Source organism: Sus scrofa, chromosome 8 (genome assembly GCF_054392235.1).
Source record: "Sus scrofa isolate SSC_HxYL_T2T_F1_AM1 chromosome 8, Sscrofa_HxYL_maternal_Yorkshire_Landrace_v2.0, whole genome shotgun sequence".
NCBI classification, from domain to species: domain Eukaryota; kingdom Metazoa; phylum Chordata; class Mammalia; order Artiodactyla; family Suidae; genus Sus; species Sus scrofa.
The window spans coordinates 137,411,289-137,429,944 of NC_139390.1; the positions used below are offsets into that span (position 1 = coordinate 137,411,289).

The 18,656-nt window shown below is 45.8% G+C and overlaps 2 protein-coding genes across 20 annotated transcripts in view; one reads left to right on the forward strand and one right to left on the reverse strand.

Annotated features, from left to right (window-relative positions):
* ABCG2B (ATP binding cassette subfamily G member 2B) overlaps nucleotides 1-11,134 on the forward strand; it is a 50,823-nt gene extending 39,689 nt beyond the window's left edge. For 10 of the 16 annotated variants that reach the window (XR_014813408.1, XR_014813409.1, XR_014813412.1 and 7 more), the window contains 6 exons: nucleotides 1,136-1,225; nucleotides 2,529-2,653; nucleotides 4,443-4,597; nucleotides 7,259-7,348; nucleotides 9,501-9,583; nucleotides 10,904-11,107. Coding sequence is in view for 9 of the 16 variants with exons in the window: in XM_084973485.1 (XP_084829611.1) it covers nucleotides 1,136-1,225; nucleotides 2,529-2,653; nucleotides 4,443-4,597; nucleotides 7,259-7,348; nucleotides 9,501-9,583; nucleotides 10,904-11,051 (691 nt within the window). In the remaining 7 variants the exon portion in view is untranslated. Of the gene's footprint in view, nucleotides 1-1,135; nucleotides 1,226-2,528; nucleotides 2,654-4,394; nucleotides 4,598-7,258; nucleotides 7,349-9,500; nucleotides 9,584-10,903 lie in introns of all 16 variants that reach the window. The other 6 variants (XR_014813410.1, XR_014813407.1, XR_014813411.1 and 3 more) reach the window with 5 other exon arrangements.
* A 4,280-nt stretch (nucleotides 11,135-15,414) lies between these two features.
* The window catches only part of PKD2 (polycystin 2, transient receptor potential cation channel), a 56,644-nt gene continuing 53,402 nt past the window's right edge, over nucleotides 15,415-18,656 (reverse strand). For 3 of the 4 annotated variants that reach the window (XM_084971082.1, XM_084971081.1, XM_005667011.4), the window contains one exon: nucleotides 15,415-18,353. In XM_084971082.1, the coding sequence (XP_084827208.1) occupies nucleotides 18,117-18,353 (237 nt within the window). In that variant the 3' untranslated portion in view covers nucleotides 15,415-18,116. 4 annotated transcript variants of the gene reach the window in all.

Consider the following 18,656-nt stretch of genomic DNA (forward strand, 5'->3'; position numbering starts at 1 on the left):
CCAGAGCCACAGCAACGCAGGATCCGAGCCGCGTCTGCAACCTACACCGCAGCTCACAGCAATGCCGGATCGTTAACCCACTGAGCAAGGGCAGGGACCGAACCCGCAACCTCATGGTTCCTAGTCGGATTCGTTAACCACTGCGCCACGACAGGAACTCCAGCTTTAAATTCTTTTGAATTATACCCAGACGTGGAATGTTTGGATCATTTGGTACTTCTGTTAATTTTGTGAGGACCTGCCGTGTTGTCTTCAGCAGCAGCTGTGCCATCATGCATTTCTGCCAGCAGTGCCCAGGGTTTCAGGTTCTCTCCAGCCTCACCAATACGTGTTTGTTTTTTTTTTTTTTTTTTAACCTATGTAATATCCATCTCTCCTTGTGGTTTTGATTTGCATTTCTCTAATGATTATTGTATTATTTTTTGTTTTTTTTTTGTCTTTTGTTTTTTTCCTGCTCTTTTGGGCCGCACCTGTGACATACGGAAGTTCCCCGGCTAGGGGTCGAATTGGAGCTGCAGGTGCTGGCCTCCATCACAGGCACAGCAACTCAGGATCTGAGCCGTGTCTGTAACCTACACCACCGCTTGTGGCAATGCCAGATCCTTAACCCACTGAACAAGGCCAGGGATCAAACCGACATCCCCATGGATCCTAGTCGTGTTCGTTTCCACTGAGCCACAATGGGAACTCAGATTTGGTGCCTTCTTGCATGTCCTTGCTGGCAGAGAGAGAGCTCTCTTACCTCTCTTTTCTTGTCTTTGAAGGGCCCTAATCCGTTGTGGGGGCCCCACCCTCATGACCTGGTCCAGACCTCACAACCTCCCAAAGTCTCTGTCTCTGAGGGCCATTGCATTGAGAGTTAGGGTGTCCACACAGGAATTTCAGGAGAATGTGGTTCAAACCATAGCGAACCAGGACCTTGAATTTCCAAGTGTGCTACGTGGAGTCCCAGGGGTCCCACTCTGGAGACACCAGTGGAGAGAAACCTGATGGGGCTCACACAGCCCCCTCTGATTGAACCAGAGCAGTAGTTTGTTTACTGTGTTCAGATGGCATTTGTGGGGGTGGTTTTGCAGGTAGAAAAATATCTAAGCCTGTTTGTCTGCATTGCTTTCTTCCCTTCCTCTCACTGCAGAGCTGGGGTGCTCTTCTTCCTGACAATTGACCAGTGTTTCAGCAGCGTCTCGGCCGTGGAGCTCCTTGTGGTGGAGAAGAAACTCTTTATGTGAGTGGGTCTCTGTTCCTGGAAGGGGCTGTTGGTCAGCCGGGGCCCATCCAGAATCAGGCCTTGGTTTGGCTCCTGGGGATGACTGGTGTGGCCTGAGGCAGAGCAGCCAAGGGCGGGGGGTGGGTGTGGGGGGAATCTGGAGCACACTGGGGCCTGATGGGAAGGGAAAAGGAGTGTGAAGATGAGGGCACAGCCCCCAAATGCAAGTGCTGCCGAGGAGGCAGGCGCTAAAGAGGGTGAAGAGGACCTCTTGCTCTTAGCAAGGAAGAAGGCTTGGTAGAGGGAGGGCTTGGTCGAGGGAGGGTCGTGGGTTGAACAGTGAATTCAAGGTGAGGAGGCAAAGCTGACCAAGAATGTAGAATGAGCCCGCTCTCAATGCCAAGAGGACTGGAAGGAGCCACAGGGCAGCCCTGACCTGAGGTGGGCTGGGCCAGTTCTTGCATAATTCCATGCAAATGAAGCTGTTGGAGGAATAGTTTGGAACTACAGGAGGAAGATCTCAGGAGAAGAGGGGTCTCAAACTTTGGAGAGGAGAAAATAGGCCTGGATAGCCAGCAGGGGTGTAGGGTTGGGAGGCGTGAAGGGTTGGCAGGCGTGATCGTGGGCAGAAGTGCCGTTTTCTTGTCTTTATCCTGAGAGTGGAAGAAGTGAGAAGAGGTTAGGGATCCAAAGCTGCATTTGAGGTTGGAGAATAAGCACCTTCACTGGAAGGAGGGGGAGTTCCCGCTGTGGTTCATGGGTTGAGGACCCAGCATTTCTCTGTGAGGATGGGAGTTTGATCCCTGGTCTCGCTCAGTGGGTTAAGGATCTGGTGTTGTTCTGAGTGTGGCATAGGTCAGCAGCTGCAGGTCTGATTTGAGCCCTAGCCCGGGCACCGCCATGTGCTGCAGGTGTGGCCATAAAAGAAAAAGAAGAAGCAGGGAGAAAGAAAGGCCCTGTGGCCACTGAGATCCGCTCCTGCCGCGCTGGCCTTGGAGGAGAGCCCACGTGGGAGGAGAGGGAGGTGATGCAGACTGTGTGCCCGGAGTGGGCGCTCAGAGGGCAGACGGGAGGACTTCCAGAGGGGTCTGTAGTGAGGAGGACACAGGCCCTGGGGAATGAGGTCCCTCGGCCGCGCGTGCCTAAGTCGCGCCCGCTGCTGGCAGGGGTGAAGGTGGTGGGGTAACCTCGCAGCTGTGGGAGCTGTGCTTGTTCGACCCTTGGCAGCCGCAGACATCTGTGTAGCAGGTGGTTTAATCTTCTGCTCTGTGCCTTGTTAACAAGCTAACGTAGGGTGCATGATGTGGCTTTTTGGTTTTAGACATGAATATATCAGTGGATACTACAGAGTGTCATCTTATTTCTTCGGAAAACTGTTATCGGATTTACTACCCATGAGGATGTTACCAAGCATTATCTTTACTTGTATAACGTACTTCTTGTTAGGTAAGCAGTAAGACCAGAGGTATGTGTCTCTAGTCTTGGGTATGAGGGGGCTTTTCCTAAGCATGCTTTGATTCTCAAAACCATAAATGAACTCATGAGGTAAAGAAGCGTCTGTCATTATGCATGCTCTGAAATAACTGTTCTCCAAGGAGATTGTTGTCCAGATTTTTCCCAAAGTAACTTTCAAATCTATTTATGAAACTGTATTTTATGTCCGAGTTGCCGTTGTGGCTCAGTGGTTATCAAATCTGACTAGCATCCATGAGGACATGGGTTCGATCCCTGGCCTCGCTCAGTGGGTTAAGGATCCGGCATTGCTGTGAGTTGTGATGTAGGTCACAGACACGGCTCAGATCCCATGTTTTTGTGGCTGTGGTGTAGGCCGGCAGCTGAAGCTCCAATTGGACCCCTGGCCGGGGAACCTCCTTATGCCATGGTTGCTGCCCTGCAAAGGACAAAAGACAAAAAAAAAAGAATAAAAATCCCAAAAACCCATATTGTATAAGAAGAGGTATTATGAGTCTTATATAAATATGGAAATAATTCAGAAAGCTATTTGACACTATGTTGGAGGGGCTGGGAGATTTATTACTTATGTAATTTTATATTTTTATTTGTGTGTGTACAAAGATGGTGAAGAGTGACTTTTGAGGCTTTTTGGCTTAATAAAAGTATTTGTTTGACAGATGTAGATGGATTGATTTATGTATCATGTTTAGACTACACCCCAGACTCATTGCATCAGAATTTCCACATCCTCTCTCTCTCCCACATACACACAGAGATACGCACATGTGCATGAAATAAATGCTTTTGAGAGAGCACTGCTTATTTAGCTTTAAACTTCCTGTTTTACAAATAAGAGTCATGTCATAAAGAATTAGAGCTAGAATCTAGATCCTTAAACTCTTAACTGGTGTTCTCATGGCTATTCCAAAATCTTCAGCTTTTTGTGTGACCCATAATATTATCCCATTTTAGTTTATGAAGCAGTTTTATGAAACTTAATTTAATTCCATCCAGAGTTCCCGCCATGGTGCAGCAGAAACGAATCCGGCTAGGAAGCATGAGGTTGCGGGTTCAATTCCTAGCCTCGCTCAGTGGGTTAAGGATTCGGCGTTGCCTTGAGCTTTAGTGTGGGTTGTAGATGTGCCTCGGATCTGGCGTTGCTACAGCTGTGGCATTGGCTGGCAGCTGTAGCTCTGATTAGACCCCTAGTCTGGGCACCTCCATATGCAGAGAGTGCAGCCCTAGAAAACAAACAAAGAAAACAATTAACCCCCTCCTCAGCCCAGAGTTACAGGGTGATTTGTCTTGGGAGGCTTGGATTGTGGACACACTCCCAGATTTTAAGTCCACCGGGTCTTCCCAGCATCTTCACTAACTCGGTGACGGCCGTCAGCGACGGATGAGGTCTGGGTAAAATGAATGTGCTCTTGGCAGGTTCCTTCTTAGAAAGGAAGGCAGTAGAGTTTAGGCCAGTTGTGTCGCCTGCAGCTCTCCATCTCAGACACTCAGAAATTGGTAATAATTCCAATAGAGAAGCACAAGCGTCCCATGGAAAAGTGCTTGTGCAGTGAGACGAAAAAGGAGACCTGTGTATAACTTTGCACAGTTACCCCGAGGGGCGCAGTGACCTTGATGAGCCATGGTAGTTGTGTAGAGAGGGACTTTATCGTCGTTCCGATGCTAGTTTCTCTAGTATCTGAGTGTTGCTTGCACGATAAATCCCTCCTGGTAGCCGGTGACGAGGACAGCTGGATTAACCCCCCGTCTGCTTCCTGACAAGGACTGAAGCCCGCGGTGGGGTCCTTCTTCATCATGATGTTTACCCTGATGATGGTGGCGTACTCGGCCAGTTCCATGGCCCTGGCCATAGCCGCCGGTCAGAGCGTGGTCTCCGTGGCAACACTTCTCGCGAACATCTCGTTTGTGTTCATGATGGTGAGTAGGATCCTGCTTCCCTGAGACCTATCCGCACCCGCCTCGTTCCTCCCCACACATCACCTGTCATATAAAATCTGCTTTGAAGATTCTATATGTTGGGCTCTTTACTTTAAGGAGGACTTCTATTGAAGGATAGCTTATGTTATTAGAGAATGAACTAGCTTGTTCTTTTTTGGTTTTTTTCTTTTTCCTTTTTTCTTCTTACGGTCGCACCTGTGGAAGTTCCCAGGCTAGGGGTGGAATTGGAGCTGTAGCTGCCAGCCTAAACCACAGCCACAGCAATGCCAGAGCTGAGCTGCCTCTGTGACATACGCCACAGCTCTTGATAGTACTGGATCCTTAATCCACTGAGTGAGGGCAGATATGGAACCTGCATCCTCATGGATCCTGGTTGGGTTCCTTAACCACTGAGCTACAGCAGGAACTCCCCCACCAGCCTTTTTTGATCTTACCCAGTCTTTTGGCCACTGTTCGAATACAGTTATTAAAACCCTAGGAGTTCCCATTGGGACACAGTGGAAACAAATCTAAGGACCATAAGGTTGCAGGTTCAATCCCTGGCCCTACTCTGTGGGTTAAGGATCTGGCGTTGCCATGAGCTGTGGTGTAGGTCACAGACACGGCTTGGATGTGATGTTCCTGTGGCTGTGGTGTAGGCCGGCAGCTCCATGGCTCCTATTTGACCCCTAGCCTGGGAACCTCCATATGCCACAGGTGCCGCCCTAAAAAGCAAAAAAAAAAAAAAAAAAAAAAAAAAGCAGCAAAACCTTAGTTACTGTGTTGTTATAGATGAGCTTTAAAAAGATGCTTCTTGGTCACATATGGTGAAAGCTTGATCCACTGGAAGTTCAAAATCCAGAAAAATTTTGATTTTTCAAATTGTAAAAAAAATCATAAAAATGATAGGTTCGTTGTCTGACTTGGGGCTGGCGGGTGAGGACTGCTGGAGACATGCTGGTTGGATCCACGACTCTCCAGGGAAGAAGCTAAAGAAGCTCATGAGAACAGAGCAGCATGTAGCCTGGTCTCCCTTGGGTCCCTCCTCTGTTTTGCAAAGGAGTGTTTTAAAGATCCTGAAAAACGTCCGTTCTGGATCCCCTCCCTTCCGAGTTCCTGACACTCCCTTGTGTCCATCTATTTCTGCTCGCTTCTTACAGTGGCTGCTGACCCTAACCTGACCCGGCCCTACATTTCGCAGACACAGAGATGTATCAGTAGGTGAAGGCAGCCAGCTCCCACATTTCCCCACGAACATCACGCGAACCGGCCGGTGTGGCCTGTTGACTTAATGCACATGCCCTTCCTGTTAGACAGGAGGCCACATCTTGAAAAGGCTGCACTAACGGTTGCCGAAGTTTAATTCTTCCAGTTCTGAGTTTGAAGACTACCCATCTAAGCCTTACGGAGAAAGTGGGAAACTTGTATATTTTCTGTGATATCCTCAATCAGTTGTTCTTCAAATATAAAAATGTTTCTTTTGATATATTAGATGCTTTGATGTGTTGTTATTTAAGGTTTGTATGTAGATGTTTATGCATTTATTTCGTCTTTTTAGGGCTGCACCTGGGGCATGTGGAAGTTCCCAGGCTAGGGTTCATATCGGAGCTGTAGATACCAGCCTATGCCAAAGCACCAGCAAGGCAGGATCCGAGCTGTGTCTGTGACCTACACCACAGCTCACTGAAATGCTGGGTCCTTAACCCACTGAGCAAGGCCAGGGATCGAACCCTCATCCTCATGCATGCAGGTCAGGTTAGTTCACCGCTGAGTCATGATGGGAACTGCCCAGTTAGAAGTTTATATGACTCTCTTCTCACTAGCCATCTCTTGCTGGAGCCGTCCTGCCTGGGATCCCCATCGCAGTGCTGCTGCTCGGTAGCTTTACCTGAAGGGATTGACCATGTTTTATGCTGTGCTCCACCGCATTGTGCTATGTACCAGTTCCAGGCTGTGGGTTATTTTAAGCATGCATCCTGAAGCCAAAATTATTCCCAAGATCATCCGGAGACAGACTGCAAGCCCTTGTAAATAAGAAATATTACTGTAACATGGCAACAGGGGCATGAGCTGCTCGGGATATGTTCCTGTGTGTTTATTGGTGGGAACATACCCTGGTTGTATCACTGGAATCGTCAGTGCTTAGTGACCTTCCTTTGCGTGCAGTGACAGAGAAAGCAGAAGCCTCGACAGTGAAAGACCTGCGGCTCAAATGCGTGCACACTGCAGATAGATTGTCATTTCCTTAGAAGTGTGAACAGCCTCAGCTCTAGGGAGAGAAACACGTTCAAAGAGGAGAGGGAGGAGTTCCCACTGTGGTGCATCGGGATCGGTGGCATCTTAGGAGCGCTGGGACGCAGGTTCGGTCCCCGTCCGGGCAGAGTGGGTTAGGGATCCGGCGTTGCCACAGCTCTGGCTTAGGTCAGCACTGTGGCTCAGATCTGACCCCTGAGCTGGGAGCGCCACATGCTGTGCGGTGGCCAAACAAAACAAACGAAAAAACGAGGGGAGGGTAGGTCTTCCGAGTAGGGGACGGGATTCAAGGAAGAGGCGGCCTTGGTGGATGTGTTACCAAGGCTGTGGGGACCTGAGGAAGCCGTCTGCTCGAATTCCCATGAAATCGCCGCACGCGTTCTGAGTCCGGGTATTTTCTTCTTGTAGATCTTTTCGGGGCTGTTGGTGAATCTCAAAACGGTCGTGCCTTGGCTCTCGTGGTTACAGTACTTCAGCATTCCTCGATACGGCTTTTCGGTACGTTCGCCTCGTCTGTCCCTGTGGCGGGGTCATTGTTCCCAGGCTGGGGACAACCAGCATGAAGCCTGACCCCCTCGTGTCCCTAGCTCGGAGTCGGGCCAGCTCTGGGAGAATGAGGGAGAGTTTCCCATCAAGCCTTGGGGCACCTCGATAATCACCAAGGATGTTCTCAGTCACCCTGCTGTTGAGGGTGGGGGGGCTGAAGAAAACCCACAGTGAAGGCCAGAGACGGACTGCGTGATGCAGAGAAAAAGAACAGTGTTTCAGTTCAGTAAGGGGAACCCTGAGAGGATGGGAGCCTAGCGTACGTAGTCTAAATTGAAAGGGAAATTGCAAGAGGAAAGTAAAGACTGTATAACACAGCCACTACTGGCTTTGCAAAGCTAACCCACTCCAGAAAATACTGCGCTTTAATGTAGGATGATTAAGTTTCTAACTCCCAAGAATTAGAACTTGTTTTTGTTGTTGTTTTAATTTTTATTTTTATTTAATTTTTTTGCTTTTTTATTACTCAGTGAATTTATTACATTTATAGTTGTACAGTGATCATCATAGTCCAATTTTACAGGATTTCCATCCCACAACCCTAGCGCATCCCCCACCCCCCAACCTCTCTCCTTTGGAAACCATAAGTTTTTCAAAGTCCGTGAGTCAGTATCTGTTCTGCAAAGAAGTTCATTCTGTCCTTTTTTCAGATTCCACATGTCAGTGAAAGCATTTGATGTTGACCTCTTATTGTCTGACTGGCTTCACTTAGCATGATGATTTCTAGGTCCATCCATGTTGCTAAAAATGCTGATATTTCATTCCTTTTAATGGCCGAGTAATATTCCATTGTGTACATGTATCACATCTTCTTGATCCACTCCTCTGTTGATGGAGATTTAGATTGTTTCCATATCTTGGCTATTGTATATAGTGCTGCAATGAACACTGGAGAACATGTGTCTTTTCAAGTCATGGTTTTCTCTGGATACATGCCCAGGAGTGGGATTGCTGGATCAAATGGTCATTCTATTTTTAGTTTCTGAGGAATCTCCATACTGTTTTCCACAGTGGTTGCACCAATTTACAATCCCACCAACAGTGTATTAGGGTTCCTTTTTCTCCACACCCTCTCCAGCACTTATTGTTTGTAGACTTTTTGATGATGGCCATTCTGGCTGGTGTAAGGCGGTACCTCATAGTGGTTTTGATGTGCATCTCTCTAATGATGAGTGATGCTGAACATCTTTTCATGTGTTTTTTGGCCGTCTGTATGTCTTCTTTGGAGAACTGTCTGTTTAGATCTTCTGCCCATTTTTTGATGGGGATGTTTGGTTTTTTGGTACTGAGTGGTAGGAGGTGTTTATAAATTTTAGAGATTAATCCCTTGTCAGTTGATTGATTTGCAAAGAGTTTCTCCTATTCTGTGGGTTGTCTTTTCGTTTTGTTTAGGGTTTCCTTTTCTGTGCAGAAACTTATAAGTTCAATCAGGTCCCATTTGTTTATTTTTGTTTTTGCTGTCATTACTCTAAGAGGTAGATCTGAGAAGATGTTGCTGTCGTTTATGTCAGAGAGTGTTTGGCCTATGTGTTCCTCTAAGAGTTTGATAGTATCTGGTCTTATGTCTAGGTCTTTAATCCATTTTGAATTTATTTTTGTGTATGGTGTTAGGGAGTGTTCTAATTTCATTCTTTTCCATGTGGCTGTTTAGTGTTCCCAGCACTACTTATTAAACAGGCTGTCTTTTCTTAGAACTGGTTTTGATGAGAACAAACAAGAACAGTAAAAAGATTGTTACCCTAAATTAGCAGTGATCATTGAGTGCCACTCTGTTACTTTAATGATTGCCTGTGTGTGGGGGGGGATTATAAAACTGGGGAGGGAAGGAAAGAGCTACGGGATAATTTAGCCAGAGGTCTCCCCTCCTGGCCAAACGCTTTCCTTCTTTTGTCCCAGAAGCCACAATCCCAAGCCCAGGCTTCTTGACCGCCAGGGAAAATCATTTGAGTTGCTCTGGTGTGACAAAGACTGTGGACATCAAGCCTGGTTTGTTTTCAGAGATGGCAGCAAAGATGAAACTCGGAAAACAGGATGGGGATGATTCTTTGGAGACCCTTTGAAATGTCAAACGCTTTTCCTTGCCCTGCTCCTCCTTGTGTTACAGGCTTTGCAGTATAATGAGTTTTTGGGACAAAACTTCTGCCCGGGACTCAACGTCACAACAAACAATACCTGTAGCTTCGCAATGTAAGTTTGCACTCAGCGTCGCAAAAGAGTTTGCCTAGAGCTGCGAAGTCTCTTCAGGGCCCCTGAGGTCTCTGAGCCTAAATGGTCTCGTCTGTGAAGGGAGCCGTCATGCTCGCAGGCAGCTGGAGGTGCTGTCACTCCCGGGTACCCTGCTATGGGCACAATCGTGTTTTAGTTGTTGAAAGGCTTCTTTTGTGTGGCTTGTTTGTTGGGGGCCCTTTAAAAGGGCCTTTGGCTGTTTGCATGGGAGGTTTGATTTTGTACCTCTCCGAACATTTGAGTTTGCATGAACCGCTTCGGTGTTTCAGCAAGGCGGCACAGTATCAGAACTGTATGGATAGTATGAGGGGCAGGGGTCCCTCATCTCAGGGCTTCCTCTGAGCCCGACCCAGGGCCAAAAATAAGAGCTGAAAGGGCAGCGGGAGCGGAAAGGGAGTGGGTGTTTTCCTGCCACAGTCCTGGCTCTCACTGCTTCCTCCTGCATTTAAGAGACATCCCGAAATCAAAGTCTGCCGGTTTCTTTTCATTTTTTTTTTGTTTTTTTTTTAAGCAGACTTGGAATACTCCCTCTCGAAAGGTGTATCCTCTAAAGAGAAACACGTATTTCAGTGAGCTGAGTAGGAATTGTTGTGTAATGTCAGTAAAACTGTCAAAAAAATGCAGATTTAATTAGAAGTGTTTTAAAATTGAATATCACTTTCCTTTTCAATGATCGTTGTTAGAGGTTTGCTCTCGATACGATTAATTCGTGAGAGCCACTGCAGTGCCAGCACCAGATCCTTAATCTGCTGCCCCAAAAGGGAACTCTTAAATTTGGGTTGTTTTAGGGATTAACTCAACTGTTATATGCAGGTTGCTTCGTAGCATCTGGCAGAATTGTAAGCACTGGATGACTGCTTTCCACTACAAATGAAGGGATGGTTATTCAAGACTGGGTCACTGTACAGAGTTCCCGTTGTGGCCCAGTGGGAACAAATCTGGCTAAGAACCATGAGGCTTCAGGTTTGATTCCTGGCTTCACTCAATGGGTCAAGGATCCGGCATTGCCTTGAGCTATGGTGTAGGTTGCAGACATGGCTTGGATCCTGCATTGCAGTGAGCTGTGGTGTTGGCTGGCAGCTGTGGCTCTGATTCGACCCCTAGCCTGGCAACTTCCATGTGCCGGGGAGCAGCCCTAAAAACCAAATAAAGAAAAATTAGACTTAGTAACCTATAGTTTACCTGTAGGTTCCCTAGGCTTCTTTGGGGATCAGTGATCCGTGGAATGAAATTTGTCAGACGCTGAGGATAAAGTCATCCTGTTTTTGTGTTGAATTGCAGATGTACTGGCGCCGAGTATTTGGAAAACCAGGGCATCAGTCTCTCCGCTTGGGGCCTGTGGCAGAATCACGTGGCCTTGGCGTGCATGATGGTCATTTTCCTGACGATCGCCTACCTGAAACTGTTACTCCTCAAAAAATACTCCTAAATTCCCCTCTAGGTTACACCACTTACCCCCCATTAAAGAGAAAGCATTCTGGTTTCCATGTCGAGTGACGTCGTTTTGTCCGTCTTCATTTCCCTTTGCCACCAGACTGCTGTTCAGCAAGGATTATTGTCCGTGGGGACGTTTATAGACATCGGGGTGAACCGGGTTACGTATGCGAGAAGCCCGGTCCTGAGCTGTAGTGGTACTGTGCCCGACACACTCGCCTGGTCCGCCAGTAACCACCACGGGGAAGAAAGCCAGTTTAATGATTGACCTGAGAAGAACTGGGTTCTGTAGAAGTGTGACAGGTTACTCATAGCTCTGGCGTTGGTTTCCTTAACCTTTCAAAGGATGAGTAAGTTGCCCTCCATCTTCAGTGTTCGTTATTATATGACTCTGCCAGTATCTACTAAATAACATGTACGCTGGTGCCGTAGGAGAGTGAAATCCAAGCCGTGGTGAAAAAGCCCAGTGTTGTTTACGGAGTGAAAAAGCCATTGTGCTAGAAAAAGCTTTTCAAAACGTTTTTTTTAGCTTTTATTTTTATTGATGATGGATTTTTGCTTTTTAGGGCCGCACCTGTGTCATATGGAGGTTCCCAGGCTAGGGGGTGGAATCGGAGCTACAGCTGTCAGCCTACACCAGAGCTCACGGCAACACCGGATCCTTAACCCACTGAGCGAGGCCACGGATCGAACCCTCGTCCTCATGGGTCCTCCTCCCGTTTTTTAACCACTGAGCTAGGACAGGAACTCCAGCATTGGTGCAATACTGTTAAACTGTACACTTTTTCCAGATGTCACTGCTTTGCCGTTCACGTTCCTTTATTGTTCTAGGATGCGGTTCAGGAGACCCCACTTAACAGACTCCCTGACTTACTTACTTAGGCCGTGACTGCCGCATGCAGCGGTTTCTGGGGCCAGGGATCGAACTGGCGCCACAGTAGTGACCCGAGCCACAGCAGTGACAATGCCGGATCCTTAACTGCTACACCACCAGGGAACTCCAGTTTATTTCCTTTTTCAAAGTACATACTTTCCGGTGTCGGAGGACTTAAGGGGGCGGCCGAAGCCGAGTGTAGATGAGCCGCCGGGTCGTCTTGGAACATCAAGGGTTATCTGCGGCTGCCCTGCCGTGTTGTTGCAGCGCCAGTCCAGGGCCACAGCGTGATGTTTTCACCTTGGGGCTTTCAGGAGCTTTCTTCTTGCTTTATGAGAGTGGATTAACGCATCCTCTTGTCACACCTTCTTTTTACCTGATTATTTTCTGTGACCATCAGGGTTAGTGAGTCTTTCCTGTTCTCAGGACAGTTCCTTCTTTTTACATAACGCAGGTGTACTCACAGTTCCCTGGATATACTCTTCCTTACACAGGAAGAACTATGTCACAAGTTCTCTGTGTACATACAATATGGACAATATGTGCGTTTTACACACAAATTATACTTTCCAAAAAACAGTAAAGCCCAAAATATTAATACCCACTTTTTTATTTTATTTTATTTTGAGGATGTACCTGCAGCATAGGGTAGTTCCCAGGCTAGGGGTCCAATCAGAGCTGCAGCTGCTGGTCTACACCACAGCCACAGACACGTAGGATCTGAGCTGCCTCTTCAAACTACACCACAGTTCACGGCAACACAGGATCATTCATCCACTGAGCGAGGCAGGGATCAAAGCCGAGTCCTCATGGATACTCGTCAGGTTGTTACCGCTGAGCCACGGCAGGAACTCCTAATATCTGCTTTTAAAGTTAGTAAGAGTTTAAGTATATACTATCATATGGATCCTCTCTTTGTATCACAATTATCTTTTTACATAATTCTTTCAGAAATTATTATGGTAAGAAACACATAACATAAAATTTACCATCTTAACCATTTTTAACTTTGGGAACTTTTTTTTTTTTTTTAAACATTGCAAGTTAAAGTCCTAAAAGGAGAAAAGAAAAATTTGGTTTATAAAAAGTTACTTCAGCATATGTCTCTATTCTTTTGAATCTTGATTTTATTTTCTTGGATATTGGAAGAACTAATTGACAACGGAAAGGATAAATAGATGACTTTGGTTTAAGATAAAAGAAGCCAGACTCTTGGACCCGTGAGTGGCCTTTTTTCCTTCCTTCCTCCCTCCCTCCGTCCCAGCTTCATCCTCCCTGCTGTTCTTGTTTACGAATGAGCTGGTCTTCTGCAGAGAAAACCCGAAGAATCAGTGCAGAATCCCTTAGCGCTAGTCAAGGAGTTCAGCAAGTCTGATATGTGTAAGATTAATATAAAAAATAAGAGACTTTCCTTTTGATTAGCAATCAGGAACTAGAAAATATAATGGAAGACAAGATACTGCTCATAGTAGCACTAAAGCCACATTAAAGAATACATAACATCTTTAAGAGATTTGGAGAAATACTTGAAGGACAATTAAGGAGGTTCTGAATAAGTTGTAACGATGTTAGTTCACCCCAAACTAATCAGTAAATTCCGTGTAATTCCAATTAAATTTTAGCACGACTTCTTCCCTCTCTCTCCCTCCCTCTGCCCCCCTCACACCCAGGAGGCCATTAAACTTGTTCTAACATTTATATGGAAAAATAAAGGTTCACAAAAACAGCCTAGTCAATCAAAGGAGGCCAAAGAGGAGGACACATACGAAGACCTTGGCACAAATGGAGACACATTACAGAGTCATGATAATAAAAATCGCTGTGTAGGAAGCTTGACAGAGCAGCGTAAAGACTAAAGCGCTCATGTCTAGACACGTGTGTACGGGAACCTGGAATGCATCAGTGACGCCACGAACTCTTAAGGAAAAATGACTGATTCTAATAGTGTTTACAAAACTGGCTCAGTTATATGGCAAACAGTACCTGTGGACCTCATGCACAGTTACTTTTAAGACATATCAGGTGTGAAAGTAAAACTGTGTAAGTTTATTTATTTGTTTGTTTTTTGTCTTTTTGCCTTTTCTTGGGCCACTCCTGTGGCATATGGAGGTTCCCAGGCTAGGGGTCTAAATGGAGCTGTAGCTGCCGGCCTACGCCAGAGCCACAGCCACACCAGAGCCACAGCAATGCCAGATCCAAGCCACGTCTGCAACCTACACCACAGCTCACGGCAACGCTGGGTCCTTAACCCACTGAGCAAGGCCAGGGATCAAACTCGCAACTTCATGGTTCCTAGTCGGATTCGTTAACCACTGAGCCACGATGGGAACTCCAAAGCTGTAAGTTTAATAATTAAAATTTGTGACCTTATGAAAGTCTCTTTAAAATCCCCAAACACAATTAAAAAAAAAAAAAAAAAGGATGGACCTTGCTATGTAAAAACTAAGGAAAGACTGACCACATTATCAGTTGGATGAGCGATATTAAGAGTCCAAAACTGGTGAGGGACTAATAAATAAATAGACCACACAAGGAACTTCGCAAACCAGCCAAAAAAGACCTTGACCCTGTGGCGAAGTAGACAGTGAACACATTTGTTTCCCATTAGATCAAAGTGTAGCATTTTAAAGACTTGAATGGGCAATATGCCAAAAGGGAACCCAGTGCTGAACAACTGTACGATATAAGGTAAAATGAGACCCCACTTCAAAACCATTCCATTACTGGAGTTCCCATCGTGGCTCAGCGGTTAACAAATCTGACTAGCATCCCTGAAGATGCAGGTTCAATCCCTGGCCTTGCTCAGTGGGTTAAGGATCCGGCATTGCCGTGAGCTGTGGTGTAGGTAGCAAATTCAGCCCGGATCCTGCATTGTTGTGGCTGTGACATAGGCCACAGCTCTGATTGGACCCCCAGCCTGGGAACCTCCATATGCTGCTAGTGCAGCGCTAAAAAGCAAAAACAAACAAACAAACAAACAAAACAAACCCCCAAATCACATTCCATTACAAAGACTAGGAAGCTGGTTGTGAGGTACCAGTGCGCGTGAGGGCCTGGGTAGACCTGGTACTTTCATGCATCTAGCGGAATTGCAGACTGCTCCAGTCACACTGGAGGGCTGCCTGACAGTTCTGGGTAAAACTAACTTTATGTATGTGGCACCCAGTCCTCCAGCTCTTGTTACATACCCATGGAGAACTCATAAGAAGTCAGCAAGGAAATTATATAAAAGATATTTGAAAAGGCAGAAATACTAAAGTCAACCATTCGCTCTAGGAATGCCCGAGGACAATGTGGAGGCTGTATACCAGGAACTACTACATGATCATAGACTAATTCACCAGCAGTACATACTGCAGAAAAAGTAATGTCAACTGTCTTTGAGCACGGAAAGATGCTTTTTTTCAAAGTCTAAGCCTTTCCTTTCAGTCTCTTCATACAAATCACCCAACTGCTTCCACTTAAGAAATACACAACTCTTACATCTGCTAGTATATCAAGTCTTTATTAAGAAGTAAAGTGCTCAGTATTACACATTAATCAAATTCTTGATTGTCGAGAGAGACTTGTGTATCTAACAGTTTCCTAATAATACCACACAGAGGGGAGATGATAGGGGAGGAATAAGAAGGAGAAGATTCTCCATTACCAAGGAGGAAAAAATATGTAACTTGTAGGTAGAGAGAATTTCGCAAAATTTTACAGGTGAAATGAAAAACAGTATAATAATAAGCATCATAAAATGACTTTCCAGTGACCATATGGATCTATGGCACAGGGTCAGTACACATGGATACCACATAATGGCTGCACTTCAAATCGAAGTTTGTTGACACGTAACATGGGACACATACACACATATGTACACTCGACATCCCTGGAAGGCAAACTTCAGTACCCAAGAACGCTGGGTAGCATATTCAAGACAAAGTAAAAATGGAGCTGAAAGCACGGGAAACACCTGTTAAAGAAGCCGGATGTGTATAAGAAACCAGCTCAGAAAGGTTTGTTTGCTCATGTTTCCACTGAAGATTTGACTGATCTAGTCTACTGATTAAATGGACAACTAGGTGAGTTTTTTGTTTTCCACGCGACAGTGACTCACCACCACTGCAGTCTCTTTTACTTGTCCCATCAACTCTCAAAAGGTCAGCTTAGTCAATCAATGGTTTTGGAAAAATAAGATTTTGGGGGTTTTGTTGCACAATAGATTTCTTCCCCATAAATTTGGTGAGCCCCTCTCCCAACTGGGAAAACAACAACAACAACAATTGCTACAAACTCAGATTTTGGCTGATACCTTCTGGTAATGATGGAACCCTCAATAATCAGAATTCCTTTTTTGTTAAATTGAGTTCCACCCAGGTTATAATTTCTAGTTTTGAAATGCAGCATTAAGAGTATTTGAGTTCTGTATTCTTTTTTTTGGTCTTTTGTCTTTTTAGGGTTGCACCCTCGACATATGGAGGTTCCCAGGCTAGGGGTGGAATCGGAGCTGCAGCTGCTGGCCTACACCACAGCCACAGCAATGCCAGATCCAAGCCATGTCTGCAACCTACACCACAGGTCATGGCAACCCCGGATCTTTAACCTACTGACTGAGGCCAGGGGTCGGAACCTGTATCCTCATGGATACTAGTAGGATTCATTAACCACTAAACCACGACAGGAAGTCTGAGTTCTGTTTTCTTAAAACTGTATAAAACTCAAACTGTAGTTTTATAATATTTTATATGAATTTCAAAACTTCCTTAAATTTTTATTTTAAAAGGAACATGAGGGCTGAGTTAAACCTTGCAGGACATGCTAAAAATTTTAGTAAGTTGTCTTCCTAGATTAGTTACAACATTAAATTCAGTTGCAAATAGATTCAACCACATGAGAAAATAATATATGGAATAAATCTTTATACAGAACGAACTGTTAGAAAAAGTCAAATTTAGTGATTTGGCTCCTTCCAGTTCTCCTATATGATGGCCAGAGATTTTTCTTTTTTTCTTTTAGGGCCACACCCACAGCATATGGAAGTTCCCAGGCTAGGGGTCGAATCAGAGCTACAGCTGCTGACCTATAGCACAGCTCACAACAACGCTTGAACCCGGGCCCACTGAGCGAGGCCAGGGATCAAACCTGCATCCTCAGGGATGCTAGTTGGATTCGCTTTTGCTGCACCACAACGGGAACTCTCCAGAAATGACATTTTAACCCATACTCTTTGGTAGTTTTATGCAGCTCATTTCAAGTGAGAGTGAAAATAGTATAAAAACTAAGCAAAATATCCCACAGGCATTAGATATGACAAGAAAAAAGCATAGTGTTCAACATTTATCGTAACCATTCATACAAATGCTAGCATAATGACTACGTACCCATTCTAGGGTCTGGGGTTCTTTTCTAGCTCATCTTTTAGAAAAGGGTACCCCAGGAAGGTAGTTGAAATACAAGGCTCCTTTCTTAAAAGAAAGCTATGCATTCAGCCCATGAGCTAAGCCTGAGTGGAAAGGAATGCCCCTATTTTCCCTTCACACACTCGGCAAAAATGACAATCCTGATTTTTTTTGGTGATTGGAAATAAACTCAGAAGCCTTTTGACAGTTCTAGCCTTCAAAGGCTACTTCATCGTCGACTGAGGAGACTCAGTCATGGAAGCAAGTGGGTGTACCACTCAATAGACTTTACAGAGATCTTTTTTTTCCTGTACTCAATATTTACACCTAGATTTCTTATATGAGAAAAGAAAAAAAAAAAAAAGACTTTTTTGATCCATGGGCAAAGTTTATCTAAAATAAATTAAAGTGCAGAAGAAATGATGGTTGGTCCCAAAGACCAGCCTCATACGGTGGTCAGGGCATATAAATAGCGTACTTGTCATGGCAATTTGGGACATTCACCTTCTAACCTATTTTTTTTTTTTTTTTTTTGGCTTTTGCATCTTTTCTAGGGCAGCGCCCGTGGCATATGGAGGTTCCCAGGCTAGGGGTCCATTCGGAGCTGTAGCCTCCAGCCTACACCACAGCCCCGGCTACACCAGATCCGAGCCGCATCTGCGACCTACACCACAGCTCACAGCAACGCCGGATCCTTAACCCCCTGAGCGAGGCCAGGGATCGAACCCGCAACCTCGTGGTTCCTAGTCGGATTCGTTAACCACCGCGCCCACCTTCTAAACCGTTAAAAGCACATGTCCTACACGTGGATATCGGCACTGCCATTTCCACCTCCACCTTCCATTCCTTCTGTAGACTGGGAGGAAGAAGGGCGGGAGCTTCTGGGGCGAGGCTGACCATTGAGTCCCACGGGTGTGCCCAAACCATGACTTATTTGGGAAGCCGCATCATCGGATTCCCAGCGCTCCAACTCTTCTCGTACCAGCCGTTCCATCTGTTCCCTGTGGATTTCACTGTCACGACCCAGCCTTTCATCCTAATAAAGGAAGGAGAGACCAAGATGTTGAGGCAGAGTGATGCATACCTTGTACTTAGCAACTGGGACCAGTCACTTTAACTAGCACAGGCTGGAGACGAAACGTAAGAGCCCTTCTCAGAGTCACTGGAGGAAGGTTTGTGTTTAATTCTAGAGTCCAGTGAAGGCAGGATCATCAGTGTGAGGCGTATTAAGAAAGTGACACCTCTGGATGATCGAATTATCTGCACTGATCTGCAGGAATAAAGAAGCGCTCAGATGAAGGGTTACCCACTATGACCTCCCGTCTGGTCCATAGGATCA